The sequence below is a fragment of the Solea senegalensis genome, linkage group LG20 (genome assembly GCF_019176455.1).
Source record: "Solea senegalensis isolate Sse05_10M linkage group LG20, IFAPA_SoseM_1, whole genome shotgun sequence".
In the NCBI taxonomy this organism is placed as follows: domain Eukaryota; kingdom Metazoa; phylum Chordata; class Actinopteri; order Pleuronectiformes; family Soleidae; genus Solea; species Solea senegalensis.
The window spans coordinates 8246798-8263971 of NC_058039.1; the positions used below are offsets into that span (position 1 = coordinate 8246798).

General features: G+C 43.7%; 1 protein-coding gene and 1 long non-coding RNA gene across 4 annotated transcripts; one reads left to right on the forward strand and one right to left on the reverse strand.

Annotated features, from left to right (window-relative positions):
- Positions 1 to 25: 25 nt before the first annotated feature.
- yrk (Yes-related kinase) lies at positions 26 to 16731 on the reverse strand. 3 transcript variants are annotated; one of them, XM_044052249.1, is made up of 13 exons: positions 16562 to 16731; positions 9994 to 10036; positions 8999 to 9247; positions 8266 to 8368; positions 7378 to 7476; positions 7091 to 7194; positions 6837 to 6986; positions 6047 to 6211; positions 4432 to 4611; positions 3684 to 3760; positions 3438 to 3591; positions 2518 to 2649; positions 26 to 1363 (listed from the first exon to the last, which is right to left on the reverse strand). In XM_044052249.1, the coding sequence occupies exons 3-13, from the start codon at positions 9222 to 9224 to the stop codon at positions 1155 to 1157; spliced, it is 1599 nt and encodes a 532-aa protein (XP_043908184.1). In that variant the 5' UTR covers positions 9225 to 9247; positions 9994 to 10036; positions 16562 to 16731; the 3' UTR covers positions 26 to 1154. The 3 variants fall into 3 exon arrangements, with proteins under 3 accessions (XP_043908184.1, XP_043908183.1, XP_043908186.1); XM_044052248.1 differs by having other exon boundaries at positions 8993 to 9247; positions 16562 to 16730; XM_044052251.1 differs by lacking the exon at positions 6047 to 6211 and adding an exon at positions 5187 to 5342 and having other exon boundaries at positions 8993 to 9247; positions 16562 to 16728.
- On the forward strand, positions 11964 to 13668 carry LOC122786176. The gene is made up of 2 exons (XR_006362410.1): positions 11964 to 13060; positions 13409 to 13668. It is a non-coding gene; the product is annotated as an uncharacterized LOC122786176 (long non-coding RNA).
- Positions 16732 to 17174: the final 443 nt, after the last annotated feature.

Genomic DNA, 17174 nt, shown 5'->3' on the forward strand with positions numbered 1-17174 from the left:
GAATACACAGAATAATACATGTGCCTTAACTTGGACAAGAAATCGTATCTTTATTAAAATAGCATGACAGGACAATCTCAACAAGTTGTTTGTTTTTCTTCACCAGATAACACAGTGGTGACACTGATATGTCCCCCTTCATGTGTAACACTTCACCCTCCCAACGGCTGAAAACATGTATACACGTTATAACTAGTTATATAGACGACTTTGTGACGCACAGATATGCCCGTGTTAAATTAAACAACAGAGGAGACAGTTCATAGGAAATTGTCATACAAATGAACAGACAAACAAAAGAACATTCCTAAATGACCATCTCACACACTTTGTTAAGACAGCATCTAAAAAGAGATTTTAAATATAAAACAGCGCTGACCTGCTTTGACCACGTCTGGGCGTGTGTGTGTGTCGGTGGGAAGCCTGATCCCAGCTGCTTCCGTCAGGAGACAGACTGGGATCAGGTTAAAACGCTTTTTTTTCTCTCTCTCTCTCTCTAAATAACATAATAAGGTTTAAAACAGACTTATATTCAGTAGTTTTGACGGGCATCATCCTTCCTAAAGCTTATATAAGAGCGCTGGCGTCTGCACACAATCTACTCAGCTGGCACACGAGTGCACGAGGTTCATGCTGACAGTTTTCAGAAGTCACATTCCACAATGTTCCATCTCAGGCAAACTGATTATCCACTCAAACACTGTTCTCAGAGAAGAAATCAACACATATGTGGTAGCTGAATAGATCACGTACCGACTCCACTCCCCCCCCACCCCCACCATCACCACCACCTCAGCACAACCATCTACATCTTCTTTCAGTTCCTTGTTGTCATGGTTACAGAGTAAAGCCACATCACTGCAAGGCCTGACCAGCAGAGCTCCGACTCTGCTCTTCAACACGGCTGACTGAGCTGTCCTGAACAGGCTGCAGTGAACGATGACCAAAGGGGAGGAAACTATCTTTAAACAAATAAACAAGGCAATGATATGTATCTTCATAAGTGTGTGTGTGTGTGTACAGTGTGTGAGCAACAAATACAATGACAGCATGTGCATGCACTATGATACGCCTGTCAGTGTATGTGTGTCTCTGTCTGTCTGTCTGTCTCTGCTGGTGAATCTTTGCTCCATGCTGCCGTGACCCGTGTGTGGTCACAGGTTTTCTCCAGGCTGGTACTGCGGCTCTGTAGCGGTGAAGTAATCCTCCAGGAAGGACTGCAGGTACTCGAACGTGTGCCTCTCATCGGCTTCCCGCCTCCAGCACTGCAGCATCAGTTCATGGAGCGAGGCAGGGCAGCCTGGGGCACAGGGCATCCTGTAGCCCCTCTCCACCTGCTCCAGCACCTCACGGTTGTTCATGCCTACAGGGGTGGAGGAGGATGAGGGGGAGGCGGGGAGTGGACACAGGGGAACAGGGAAAGAGTTGGATTAAACAAAACATACGAAATATGGAACAAAGTTTTTAAAGTTTTCATGTATGAACAAACTAGTATGAAACATGTTTATCTATACACAAACATTAATACATAACTAAAGTAAAATACTGTATAAAACAGCCACAAAAAGTCCTGGTTATCCGTTATGATTACTTATATATTATATGAATATTAATATACTAAATACTTATACTGAGGGCCACACAGTGTTATTATTTCGAGCTGGTTTCTGCTCTCAGTCCATTTCCTTTCCAGGTACTTGAACCTGCAGTGCAGAACTTGTCGCCCCCCTCTGGCAGTGGGATTACTTACACAAACACAGTTGGCACGTGCCTATGACTTGCAGGTCCTCACAGTGAGATGCTCTCTGTAAATTCTCCCTCTGAACACACAGTTTCATGAGGAAATGTTTCTTGGACACATCCTCACTTTCCCTGTCGCCATATCACTGTATTTGCTGTAGCTGCATCTGTTGTCTCGGTTGTCGCTATGGTTGCTTCTCTCACCGGCTCTGGCAAACCAATCAGTGCTGTTTGATGTAAAATGCATACAGATGCACAACTGCAGTGTGTGTGTCTGTCTCCACACACACACACAAACTTTGCACATCTATTCTTCTTAGGACACTACACTGACTTACATTGATTTGGACAGCCTAAATAAAGTTTTATCCCTAATTTTAACCATATAACCCTGACCTTAACCTAAGCACCATTTACATCTTAGCCCTAAACCTGTGCAGCCCCTCAGAAATGAGGTCCTTGGTCTCCATGAGGACTCCTGGTCCTGACAAGGTCAGTGTTTATGCCAGAGAAGGCTCTGAAGAGGGAATAAATACAGGTACAGAAACACACATACACTACTCTGGTGGGATAATTTGGCATGGACTTGAATGTAACAGACATATATTTAGATGTTTAAGTCTCACACGGGGCTCAGTGACCACCAGAAAAGACTCTAGTTACCTTTAATGCACATTCATCAATCATTTCCAGACAGTTCATTTGTAAGAATGTAGCTAAAAATGAGTAATCTTGGAGATTTATCAACGGCACACTGAACAAATAGGTGTCAGGTACCTGGGTACGGCACACGTCCCTTGGTGATGAGTTCTGTTAGTAGGATGCCAAAGCTCCACACATCTGACTTGATGGTAAAGCGTCCATACAGCGCTGCCTCTGGAGCCGTCCACTTGATGGGGAACTTCGCCCCTGAAACCATGGCAACACAGTGAAGATGCATAATCATATAATTAGGACAGGTTACATATATACACATATATATATATATATATATATATATATATATATAAAAATATAAAAAAAAAGAAAATATAGGCATGGAGGCAGTCATTGTGTGAGCGCACACACACACACACAGACATCTATCTTTATGAAGATACTCGGTAACAACCGTGAATGTGAAAGACGTGTCAGGAAGTGAGGACGAACCAAACTGTCCTCTTCTGTCCATCTGTCCTCACAGATAGACAGAAGTACAACACACACTTACTTTAAGATGTAATATTTGTGCTTTATAATTTCAACAAACAATGCCATAGCTTTCGCTGAGTAGTGTTACAACATTAGCCAAAATGTTTATACCCACACCAATATGTATTTCTATTAAAGGTAATGGGCCGCTTCAGTTTGGTCACCATGTGCTTTACCGCCTCTGCAATAAAGTCCACGACAAAACCCTCTGCACAACGTCAGAGTGAGGAAGGAAATGTACACTATTTTTTTTGTCTATTGTCTTTTTATTTTACTGCGTGTTGTTTGCCTCATTGGCACTTGTCGCATAATCTCCCCGTAAAGCGTTAATTTACAGGGGTGACCAAAAGAAAATGATCCCACGCGACTGGTGACCCATCCAGGGTGTGACCCCGCCGTTCGCCCTGTCATGTCAGCAGGGAGGATAAAGCGGTAGAAGACGGATGAACGGACGGATGATCCCACACTTGTTGACTGCAGTGCGTTTAACTATCCCATGATATTACCTTGTCGAGCAGTGTACTCATTGTCCTCAATGAGCCTGGCGAGGCCAAAGTCTGCAATCTTGCACACCAGATTGTCTCCGACCAGGATGTTCGCTGCTCGCAGGTCACGGTGGATGTAGTTCATCCTCTCGATGTACGCCATTCCAGCCGCAATCTGCACACACATATGAGATGTGTCGCTGTAAAGTAAATCCTTTCCTTTCAGCCGTTTCGGTGTGTGTGTGTGTGTGTGTGTCTTGAACTCACCTGTGCAGCCATGTCCACCAGTTGAGGCAGCTTCAGGTTTTGCCCCTCTCCATCTTTCAAGAAGTCCAACAAGCTTCCTGAAAAACGACAGAGCACGGCATCGTATGTGATCAACACATCTGCTGCCAAAGGATTCTTATAATTCCTTAACAGTTAAAGCATTACAACTCTTTTTTTTTGTTTCTCTTGAATGAAGACATTTAAATATTTCCGACTGCTCTTTCCTTTTCTAGTGAAAACCAAAGGAATATTTTTGCCTGCCCTGAGGCCACCGTTACAGGTTTTGCCCTAAAGGAAGGTAAAATTCTCTGGGTTTGGCGGAACCTTGGTGTTCTGCACAGCGGGGAGGCACGGGAGCTCCAACACCGCTCTGCCAGTTTATTAAAAAAGATCTATGTATTTTTAATTGCATCTGACAAGGAAATCTGAACCTTGTGTCATTTAAAAAAAAAAAATGTTTGTAATTTTGGATGGGAGCCAAGGAGCACATGAAGAATTTCTCGTAAAATAAAGCACTGATAAGTGGCCCAAAATAATCGAAATCCAGACTAAATCACGTTCTATTGTTTTGTATTAACAAAATTGATTATTCTAATGGTGTAGATGCATGATTTGAAATATAGTCTGACCTCGCCATCGACTGTCTGTCTATTCAAGTAACAAGAAAAGAGTTTTTTTTTCACATAATAGCAGTGACTCATACTGTAAAGAGGAAGTCACAGGCACGACAGTTTACTTGGCCTGATACCTTGGCTCATGAACTCGGTGATAATGTAGATTGGCTCCTCGGAGACGACGGCGTAGAGCTGCACCAGTTTGTCGTGGCGCAGTCTCTTCATGATTTGAGCCTCCTCCAGGAAGGCCTCGGGGGACATGGTTCCTGGCTTCAGAGTCTTCACTGCTACCTTGGTGGTGCCGTTCCACATGCCTGGCATACAGACAAGAGGGTGTTGGTGCGCACACAACACGCACACACGCACACACACACTGCACAAGCATAGGCATTCATTTTAATGTACTGTAGATCTACCCGGGGACAATAAAAGCAACACATGCAGATAGAAATGTCATCAAAAACACATCAAATGTCTGGTGCATGCACATGATTGATATGTCGGAGAGCATGCATGGCATGAGACAGGGTGCCGTTATGAGAGGGAGGGAGGTCGACTGGTCTTATATCAACACCAGCGGCGTCTGAGCTACAGTTTGGCTTGTCTTCGGGGGGGAGAGTCTGCACGGCTCAGAAACCCCACACACTGGGATTTAGTCTGGGAAAGTGCGCCAACAAGAAATGTGTTGTCGTGTAATTGTGAATACATCCTGTGGGAATATCAGCTAATATGCATTTTACTGGGGAGGAAAAAAAATAAAAATCTCTGCCCGGGCACACCGTTGTAAACGGTGACTGCATGTTTGCAAAGGGACAGTGAGCAGACACTAGAGAGGGTTATGCTGAGCAGACAGTTGACACTCTGAGCCTATAGAGGGCGTAAGTCTCACCCATCCACACGTCCCCGAAGCAGCCCTGCCCTAGCTTCTTTTGAAGTGCCAGCGCATTCCTGGACACCTCCCAGGCATCCCGCCCAAGGCCCATGGTGAGCGGGGTGGAGTTGACACAGGCATTGGTCAGGTAATAACACAGGCCGTCATTATTGCCTAACGGTGGAAGGAGGGAGGGAGGGAGGGAATGTAGGAGGAGGAAATGAAAGTGTGGGAGTATGGAAGAGGTGGGTGATGGGGAGAAAGGGAGAAATAACCGTGCAGTGTCCGGTGGGAAGATGGAAGAAAGATGGGGGTGACAAAAGAGATGAGGTGAGATGATGAGACATGCACATGCAACAGCAGGGGAGGAGAGCAACAGCTGCATACCTGGATTAGAGCCGAGTTTTCCCATTTATTCTTTTTAATAATCTCAGAACACAGTTACTAAAACTTTGTTTTTTTCATCCAAAACTTTAGTGTTATATTTAGTTTAGTGTTTTCTTTCCCCAATACATAAGTGCACTGCAGTGGGAGACAGACTCTGTGTTCATCAATAAGTCTGTTTTTAAGTTTTGTGTACCATTTGTTATTATAATTATATATCAGCAAGCCAAGCCAGATGCGGTTATCGGCCAAAGAAAAACCAATATCAGTCAACCTCTAACCTGGATGAAAGTTAATTTCAAAGTTTTAGTTTCACTGCTTCATGTTTGAATCAGAAGCAGGTTCAAACTAACTCGAACAACTACATGTGTGGCAGGTATAAAGACACCGTGTCTCTGATGTTTGAGTCAACAGAACACCGCCAGCGTGTGATGCTCCTTTATCCAGGTGTGCTTCAACTGTTACTTTACCACCCACTGCAACATGAGTCCTACCCATCCAGACTTCTCCAAACTGGCCGTTGCCCAGTTTCTTAATCAGCTGGAGGGATTCCCGAGGAATCTCCCACATATCCTTGGTCTTCACTGATAAGTCAGCCAGCTTAGGCATGTCCCGTTTACAGCTGCCAATCAAACGGCAGCACAGCCCTGCTGCTCTCTCTGAGAGAGAGGGAGAGGAATAGAGACATGAGGAAGAGAGACAAGCAGACAGGCGAGGAAAGACGGAAAGAAGAGGCAAATGCAGAGATAAAGACAGATCAAGACAGGCTGCTCGCACGTGTGACTTATGCCACTGACAAGTAAACAAAAACAGACACAACAAACACACAAGGACTGCAAAAACACACATAACATCCAGAGCAGCAGCATCGAGTCTCTGAGTGAGTCACAAAAAGCACAGATGTGGGCACAGATTTCCCCGACTGCTAATGAGGATGTCAGGAATAGTGCACTCACTGCAGAGGGTTTGCTATATCAGCACAGGCCACTAGGGGGCAGATTCACACTGACACAGAGAGAACAGGAAGTGAAGGGTGTGAACCATGACTGTATTTTGAACACAACCACAGAACCAACAATAAAGCATCCCTAATGACAGGAGGAGGAAATATTCAAATTAATAACTTTCAGAAAAACTTCTCAGACTTTTCAAATATGCACGAGTAGATTATTGTTACTAACACACCAGAATGAATACAGGCAATGTATTTAAGAATGAGTAATAAAGAAGGAGGTGAACTATCTTTACAGAGGATGAACTGGGTCAAGGGTCTGCGTGAGTCACCTTTGTAGTGATCGACCAGCTGCGGAACAGTGTCAAACTGTGACCGCGTGGTGATGTAGTAGCCGCCGTTGTCTAGTTTGCGGATCTTGTAATGCTTCACGTGGTCTCCCTTGTTGTCATCCCAGTCACGGATAGACAGAGAGTAAGCACCTGTAGGGAGGTGGGAGGTGGGAGGACAAGGGAGGGAAGGTGAGGACAAAGACACAGAGAAAATGCCAGCCAGTCACAATCAAAAGACAGTGTGGTCTCTGTACCTTTGGTGGTCTCACTCTCTCGGATGAGAAAAGTTCCTCTCTGGTTGCCATGACCCAGAAGTTGTCTCTCTGCATCCTTCCTCCCCATCTTCCCAAAATACCACCTGTCACCATAACAACAACAACACACAGGTCACCTCGGCAACAGCATCCAACACGGGATCTTTGCTGTAAGAGTTCATGTCGATCATCAATCAACAGTTTTTCTAACACAAACTGTCAGGACTTGCTGAGCCTTATATGAAGCTGTACTCTGTGTGTGTGCGTGTGTGTGTGTGTGTACTCACTCCTCAGCCTGTATGGAGTCGACAGGAGCCACATAGTTGGAGGGGATGTAACCGGAGCTGCCCGTGTCCAGGGATCGTGCCTCCCACCAGTCGCCCTCTCTGACAAATCACACACAAAACATTTGTTTCCTCGTAGAGACGCAACATTTGGCTTCACGTTAATAATTCAGGGAAACAAAAGCAGACAATATTTAGGCTACGCGTGGTGATAAGCAGACACTAAAGAGAAGTAACGGGGTGTCAAGCTGAGAAAGATAAAGATCCTGCGAGATAAAGCGATGATATCATATTTATTTATATGTATTTTCGATCTCTAGAGTGACATTAGACTATTGTATTTGACTATTTGACTCTTCAGGGACCTATGACACTTCACAGTGTTGTAACTGATGACATTCAAGTGCAGTCTGTGGCGTTTAATGTATTAATTATATTTGGGGAGTCATAGCTGAGAGGCTTCACAGTGATGCTGAGTGGTTACCGGGGTTTTCTGCAGGTACTCCCGCGGTCCAAAGTCATGCAGGTTAATTGGTGAGTGGTTGCTTGTTACAGTGACTTTGTCTGTCGGCTAATGACAGCTCGACTTCACTGCAGCCTCCCATAACCATCAGAGGAAAAGCAGCGAGCTAATGGAACACGTTCAACGTGGATCTCGTGGAGTCAACGTTGTAAATCAACAGTATAAATGTTTTAGAGCTTAGATGATATACACATTTGAGTGACAGCCTGGTTGCAGGTGATGTCAGCGAATCCTCAACATGTCGCCGGCTAGATTTGTGAATCTCGAGGCTTTAAACCTGGAGTTCTGGAGAAGCTCATGGGCAATGAGACGGCCAGCTGCCACTTGAATTAGACTCCATTAGTGTTTGTGTGCATGTGTGTGCTCACGTATTGTTGATGATCTGAAATTTCTCTCCTTTCTGGAAAGTGAGGTCATCTTCAGTGCGAGCGTCGTAATCATACAGAGCTATAAACAGAGTGACTCCACCACCTGCACGCACACGCACACGCACACACACACACACAGCAGCAATAAACACACAAGTCCTTTTTAAATCCATACACTCGACATGATGCCTCTGAACAATAATCTTGTAACTTTTAACAAGCCTGATGGTGGATCAGTCACCATAAAAAACGTAGGCATTATTAGAAGTTCACAAAAACATTATCTTAAATGCTAGTAGTTGAAAATGTACAATAAATACTAATACAAGACAGGAATATGACATAGTGTAATCATAAAGGTTGACTTTAGTGGTATTAATGGGAAAACTATATTTATTTAAGGTCCAGGGTGTGAGAATTTGTGAAAGTGAGGCCTTCGCTTATCTCTTCGCATCTTTCTTTGTGTAGTAAGGTTCAGATTGAAAATGAGAAATGGCGGCACAAGATGGCGACATGTCTATAAAGCAAGGCAATTCCAGGACTTAACTATGAAAGCCTTATTCTTAAAATCATATTATTATTATTTTTTTTTTAATTTATGTGTAGTATTTTACATTGGTGACAATAAATCCTCCAAAATGTAACACACTGGACCTTTAAGTGGAGTATTGACTGTAAGGTTGAGAGAGAGAGGGAGAGAGAGAGAGAGAGAGAGAGAGAGGCTTACTCGTGCCTCCAGGTCTTTGGTGTGTGTTGGTGTTGGGGAAGATGGTGCTGCATGAAAAGCCCTGGTTGAAGTCTGGGATGGTGTGATTGGGTTCAGAACAGTAGCGGCCCTGAGTCGTGGCAGCGAATGACCCGCCGTCTATGTTGCTAGGCGACAGATCTGTAACATCTACTATTGCTGCTGCTGCCGCTGCTTTGGCAGACTTCTTCTGCTTACAACAGGCACACCCCATAATAACCGGCACAGAGACGGCGTCTGTGGAAGGAGGAGAGGTGAAGTAAGGGACAGTTTTTTTCAAGACTTTTATTGCTGTCGGTTGCTAAAAAATCAGCGTGATTCAAGCGGCAGACCTGATGTTTTCACAGCAAGGACTAAAAGCCTTTAAGGATTGAAATAAGAGGGAATAAACTAATGCAAAACAATAAATAAATCTGTCATTTTTCAATTAAAAAAGGTTTGCAACCCAGGCCATCTGGTCTCAAGCTCGAGTCACATTACTATTTTCAGATTTCAGGAGTTTTCATTGTGACAAAAAAGAGTAGAAATCCCCCACATTACGTGACATTTACGTCCCCAGGATTTCTTATTACTTTCTTTAACATTGCATCATTTCAGTGGACATTGGCAGTGCACCATTCTGGATTACATTCATTCATTAAAAAAAATGACAGTATTGCCATTTATCAACAAAATTAAGAGAAACTAATATAATCTATAGGGTTTTCACAAGAGTCACTGTAAGAATGTAAGCAATGTGTCCACATTATTACAAGTCATTCTTAGTATTTCCTGTCTGTGCAATTGAGAATAGAGCGATCAAAGATACAGTGACAGAAAGTGAAAGCAGCATCAACATCATCATCATCATCATCCACATATGGTGGTCGCTCGAACTGCTAAGTGAAAAGTAGCAAAACTTTAAATAAAACTCAACTTCCCTTGAGACAGAAGGGAAGGGGGGGTGGAGTTTAAAGGAGAAGGAGAAGTTAACTTTCTCTCACCTGATGTCTTCCTTGTCAGATCATCTGTCAATCACCATTGCCACTGGAAGAAAAAAAGAAGAGAGGGAAGAGGTGAGTGACAAGGTTTGGAAAGAGAGAGAGGGAGAGAGAGAGTGGCAGGGAACCAGAGAGGGAAAAGGTGGTGGAGAGTGTGAGAGAAAGGCTCGAGGGCAGTAAAGCGTGAATAAAGAGACATGTGAGGGGAGAGTCAGAGACAGCTCGACAGAACCACACACACACACACACACACACAGAGAGAGAGAGATGATGTGAGGTTAGCCACTTCCCTTTTTGTTGTGTAGTTTCAAGAGGGGACACTCATAGAGTCGACCTCTATGGTCACCAGCTGTGCACGTCTGTGTGTCAATATGCATGTGTGTAGGTGTCGCATGGGTTTACCGCTCCACAGTGACAGTCACGGACGATGAGAAATGAGTTTCACATCAACGGTTGTGCCACCGTCTGCACACATGTACCCAACTTTGAACTTCCAGTTCGGAGCGAACCGCATTGTTTCAATAGGACGCACGTTAACAAAGCAGATGCCGGTGCCAACATCGAGAGGAAATAACACACAGAGACGACTGTGAAAACACTGTGTGAGCAACCATTCATCAACCTGCTGGTACTCCTTATGTTGTGGGGACCTATATCTGTACACAGTCAAATCATGGAGAATTGTCTTCCTTATGGGATCAAAATGTAAATGAATACATTTTAATGGTGAAGACGTGTTATGACGTCAAGTTGAGGTCACGGTTAGTTAATTATGGTTAAAGTGTAAGTCTCCAGGAAGTCAATGCAAAGTCCTCTGAACGCATGGAAACCAGTGTGTGTGTGTGTGTGTGTGTGTGTCTACACTGCTCCAGGTCACCCATAAAAATCTGCCCCCGATGTTTTGCACGGATGTCAGTCACACTGGTGTCCACTCAGGTGACACCGTGTTCTACTGTATGTTTACTGATATTATAACTCAAATGAGAAGTAAGCTCATTTCCCCATAGTCTTCTTTTCAAACGGAGTTCTTTTCTGTCGTTCCCCCGGTGGATACTCAATATAGACTTACTTTCTGTTTATCTTCAACAACACTTTTCATACATGATCTATACTATGGCTACATCAAGAAGCTGCTTATCTTATCTTAACTTAACTTAACTTAACTTAACAACAGTGAGTTTATTATGTGGTGTTTGTTTAAAAAGCAATTCCTTTAAAATAACACAACAGTCATCAATAAATCAAATCTTCATAAATGTTGCAAATGTTCTTTTTTTTCTGGACTGACTCAACAGCAAAATGATCAGTTCCTAATATTTTCTCTGTAAAAATGCCAAAATACCAAAACGTGGTTGCTTTTCTTTTGTGGCGTGTGATATTAAAGTGCAAATCTGAACATAGGTCCAATATAAAACGTGACAAATTTAGGAAATCAAAATGGACATTGTATTTCACTTTGTTTAAATATCGTTCATGTTTTTAATTCAGGACAAGAACTGTCAGATTACGAGATCCTGAAGATAACATTGTGCGTGAGGCTGTTCATGGACTGCCTCTGGGATTCAAACAGACAACTTTTCAAGCTGCAGCCTCCCCACCTACTGAGGAATGTGAGGGAAGTCACTCACAGGAAGAACAATAGAGATTATTGCAGCGAGGCACAAAGACACATGTAACTGCAGAGGTACAGTGGTGACAACGTCCCCTGAAATTCCTCTCAATCTGTGAAGCAACACAAGCTATTACAGGCACTATGTCATGAATCCAGAGTCAAATATGCAACAGTTTGACATTTGCATGCACACACACTTGGTCACTATCAGGTCAGCCATCAGTGGAGCTACAGGAAGTTAGCCCTGTTAGAGTTTCCTGTCCACCCCTCTGATGGCTCCCCCCTTTTCCTGGAAACTTTAAGGACAGAGTCCATCCACACACACACACACACACACACACAAAGCAGCTGCAGTGCCACAAACAAACACACACATCTTCCTCTCTGCTTTTCTTTTGTTTTCGGTCTCTCCCCTCCAGCACCAGTCTCCCATGTTCCACCTCAGACTGGTCACGTCTTCCTCAGCGAGATAAACGAAAAAGAATGAGAGAGAAAAAAAAGGAGGCCCTGGTGTCGCTGTTGCCCTTTGGCTTGTCTCCTCTTTCTCAGCTTTTTCAAACATTGGCAGACGACCCCAGACAAGACTGGCACAATAACAAGGGGATGTGTTTACGCGCTCACAGTGGGGAATGTTTACAGAGCAGCCATACAGTCATTTTTCTCTGCTGAGTTCCTGTTGACCAAATTTAGTTTCTCGCGTGTCTTCCTCTGTGCACACAGAAGCTAATTCGGTGTCTGTGCTGTTTATGGTGAAAAGAGAAACGCGTCCATTATGAAAAGTGTCAGTCTAAAATAACATATGCGCCACAATGCACGGCCCCCTGAACTCATCACACTTTAACAGGGACAAGGGTGTAGTTTTACGTACTGTGTCACTTTGCTGTTTTTTTACAATCCAACAAAAGCATTTACAGGAGCAAACGGGTGAGAAAGTATGCAAGCGTGAGTGTAGATGGTGAAGAAGGAACTGCAAAGTCGATGACCACCTGTGTACTTGGTGTCACTTTTAGGCGTCGAGATCATCACACCAGAGAAAGTGAGAAACGGCCATGAGTTCCTCTTTGCTGCTTTAAACTATTGAAAACAAGAAGTTTTGTTTATCTTGAGCGTGGATTGCAAGGATTTTTCCCGGAACAGAAACACTCACTCTACACCTGCACCGTGTAGGTGAGCATTTGGTATGTAAGTACCAACAACATCTGAAAGGTGAAACTGTACATTGTGACAAACAAAACACTTGTGCAGCCCTTCCTTTGCCGTGCATGAACTAGAGTGGCCTTCACAGAATGGATGTGGTTCCCCTTTAAAGCATGTGACATCTACTCTTGAGACTGCGCAGTGGAAAGAACAGAGATCTATCTATCTGTCTATCTGTCTGTCTGTCTGTCATCCAGTTAATCCTCGCTGCCAACATTGCTGCAAGTGAGAAGAGAAAGGATATCAGATTCCACCATTCAGGTGAGCTTTACGTTAAAGGTCCAGTATGTAAGAATTAGTAACATCTAAAGGTGAGACTGGTGGCTCAGTGGTAGAGCGAGTCGTCTTTCAACTTGTGGGTTGGCTCCGCTAGTCTACATCCTTGGGCAAGCCCACGTTGCTCCTGATGTTGCTGTGTTGGCAGCGTGTGAATAGGTATGAAAGAAAAGGGTGTGAATGGCAAAACTGTAGTGCAAAAGTAAGCTTTGAGTGGTCATCAATAAAGAGCATTTACTGTACATGAATGGATGTTGTTCCCCTCTGAAATACACTGAGCTTCCACTTTCTAGTCTTCATGTACTCAAACACAATGTTGTTGTGTCCTGGCAGACGTGTCATCAGGGATCGTGAGTGTCCGAGTCCAAGCCTGGTTCACAGAAACAGTGGCGAGCCTGACGATCTCGGTGTTGACGTCGTGTCAGTAGTTCATACGAAACACAACCTGAACTGGTCCTTTACAGAGAGACCGCGTCCTGTTCACACTCACACTGCGACTGCTGCAACATCGACCTGTGGCGTAACAAGATGATGTCGCAGTCACTTCTCAATGATGCAACCTCCATTAAAGACGACGTGTTTCAACCACACTGCTACGACTGTTCCTCACTTAACACTCATGGCAGATGTCTTTGTACATAGAAGGAATAATAGGATTGCTTCCTCATATCCTCATATACATCACCTCAGATGTGTTTGGTGAAGAAGCGAGGCGGCGTTGATTCATCTGCAAACAGAACTAACTTCATGGAGTTCTCTCTCCTGGTTTGAGTAAGAGTTGTGGGTTAGTCTGAATAGTTTCCTGCAAGATTTACACCTGAGAGACAATCTGAATATAACTGCGCTCTCAAGTGAAATGAAAATGAATGAAGCAGGAGATACTGTATCACAGGTGGAGTTTGAATTCTGTGCTGGGGCATAAGAAGACAATAGCACCGAGCTCGCGATAAAGTCAAATAACAAATAACTTTTATGACCAATTTAATCACACATGAGCTAGGTTCGGGTTATTATTTATATCATTATTTAATCGCAAATAATGCAGTTTCCATTGTAATGAAACTATAATTTCCATAAAGGAGATAAACGGTCAAACAGGAACATGAACACTATTGTATTAGAAAAGTAGGAAAGGCCAGAGGGGAAGGTGGTGCTGCACGTCATCACAGTGTTTATTGAGAAATTAAACGTAATAGAATTTATATTTATGTCTTAAAAATGTATCGTACATTAACAGGACCTATTTTTTGGACTTCATGTAGTTTTCTATGTTTTAGCCACCTCCCAAACTCCGCCTATGAGAGATAATGTAAGGTAAGACTATGAGGATATGAAGTGAACGAAGCCAAGTGTCACTGAGAAGAACAATCCAGATGAGCGAGAGCTATGTTATAGCATTTAACCGTCTTACGATCATCATTTTTGATTTTATGGATGCAGACGTTACAAATGTGTGACGCACTGGTGGATCTCGTCTGTGATTGGACAGTCGTTCTGCCCAAGTCCAGAGGTTCTCAGCTAACTCAGGTGAGATCAGGTCGCCAGTCCATAGTTTTTTTAATTTTGAGAAGCACGCATGGCAAACAGAAGGGTTAACACTTAGTTCAACCAAAGCGTATCACTGGGGGCAGCGTTATGTAAAAGTTCCCAAACACAAGCAACCAAGTGGCCACATAACATGTGACCAGCAAAGCATTCGCATACATTCAGTGAAAAAAAAAAATCACAATAGCATCACCCTCGGTCGTCACACTCGCAAACATCTAAATCCCACTGACACACCCTTTCCTGCACAGTGGATTGCAGATAAGCTGCTCCCAGCGGGGAATTCTCCATGGGAACACTGGGCAACACACACACACACACACACACACACATTGTTCATATCTGAGGTTTTTTAGTTTTTTTACACAATTTCTGTGCTCGGCACAGACTCACTCTCTCTCTCCACTCCTCCTCCTCCTCCTCCACCACCTTCTCTGTCCAAGTTTCTCCAGCTGTTTTCTCGCCTACCTTTCACTCCGACTCTCTCCCTAGTTAGCAGGAAGCTCGACAGGATGCAGAGTGCGAGTGGAGCAGGAATGATAGGACAATGGGAAGCAGGCTGTCACTGAACCCTCACACACACACACACACACACACACACACACACACACACACACTCCAGCTCCAGCACAGAGGAGAGAAGGCGACAACACAGGCAATGGAAAAGTAAGGTGTCTCAGTCATCGGGATGTCCTGTTTCCACATGAGGTCATCACTTCCTTCTGATAAAGAGCACTGAAGAGGTTTGTTGGGATTCGTGAACATTAATATGAAGTGCTTATTTCTGTCAGACAACGTGAAGAAGAGACTTTCTCAGACCACGCTGGTGGCTGAAAACGTCCGCACTAACCAATCCACGATGATGCCATCAGGCAGATGATAGTGGTGTCCACTTCTAACCCCCACCCACGCCCCCCATGAAAAAATACATATATACGCCCCCTTCCTTCCAGTCAAACCCAGCAGGCTAAAGACAGGAACTGACCTCGTAAAGAAACAGGAAGTGATGAAGTACGGCCTTGGACAGTATACTTGAAATTTTTTTGCCCTGAGCAACCCACGAGAACTCCTTCACGCGTTCCAACAGGAACTTTTTGGGCTTTTTCTTGGAGAATGAACGTGAGATTCGAAGGTGGAGGTGTGATCAAAGAGACACACCTACACCATCGTTATGAAGGAAGAAACACCTGCACCAGTCACAACATGGTCACGCCACAGATACACGGACACGGACGTTAACAAAACAAACTGTGTGAATGTTGTGTTTTCCATGTTAAGGAAACGTCAATTTGTGCCTTTTCCTCACAGTGGTTTTCCTGTGTGTGTGTGTGTGTTACTAAACCAATCACAGCCATTAACATGACAAGAATAAACTTACCAACAGATGTAGTCGAACCTGACGAATAGATGAGTCAACACAATTACTGAGAAAATGGTTTCAAAATGTTTGATTTTTTTGTACCTTTTTAACTTTCGTGTACAGGAAGATAGATATCCAATAAAAACTTCATAGAACTTAACTCTGGGCTAAACTTCTGTCTTTCAACACAAAGCAGTCAGAATCGCAGTATGACAGTTTGATTTCAAAATATCATCCTCTCTGTGGCATCTGACAAGCAGAGGAGTGGAAGTACTTTACTTTACTTCTCATCTGGCCCAAACTTCCTTTTATTCAACAGTGAACTCTCCAGAGTTTCATCATGTTCACCGTTTTATTTTTAAGATGAACAGAGGCCGAGGTGGCCTGTTAAAGAAGAAATAAAACCCTCTGTGTTCTGTTTGAGTAGTTCCTATTAGAGTGAAGTGAACAGAGACACTTATTAAACTGAAGTTTAACGTGCAGACACTGACCTTTAATGACACAGACGTCATGTTTCAGCTGGTGGTTAAACACACAACTTTCATTCAAAGTAACTAAAATAACAAACACAGCGGACTTACCGCGCACAAAACTCGTCGTTGTCCCGGTGAATCCCGGAGTCACACGCACCGTGGACGGGAGGTGAGAGTCTTCGATGGGAACCGGGGGCTCGCGCGGACGGCGTGGGGTGAAATGTGGCGAGCCTCTGCCGCCAGTGAAATGAAAAGGTGAGTGAGCGCGCGCGCCACGTCCGGAAGACTGGAGAGCGGAACACGCACGCGAGAGAGGGTCCAACCCAGACGAGGGCGCGCGCAGAGAGGACAGTTGTAAAAGTACTACATTAAAAAATAATAATAATAAAAAAAAAAAATTATATCGACAACTTTTTATTTATTTGTCGTGTTCATTAGGCTTTAATAATTTAGAATTTGTTGTTAAAATTTAATATACTTTCTTCAAAACTCATGGCGTTTCCTCATTTACACACTGGTAAGATAGCGTTTCCTCAGCTCCTTTTGAGTGAGTTTCACATTCTTCATGATACTTTATGTATCTATTTTGGATGTGTGAATGTGTGATATGCATTGGTGTTTGTGTGTATTTAGCTTACGGAAAGCACTTTTCTATACGTCTGAAAAGTCCTATACAAATAAAGTTTGACTGGTTGATTGATTGTAGCTTTAGAAAAAAGTA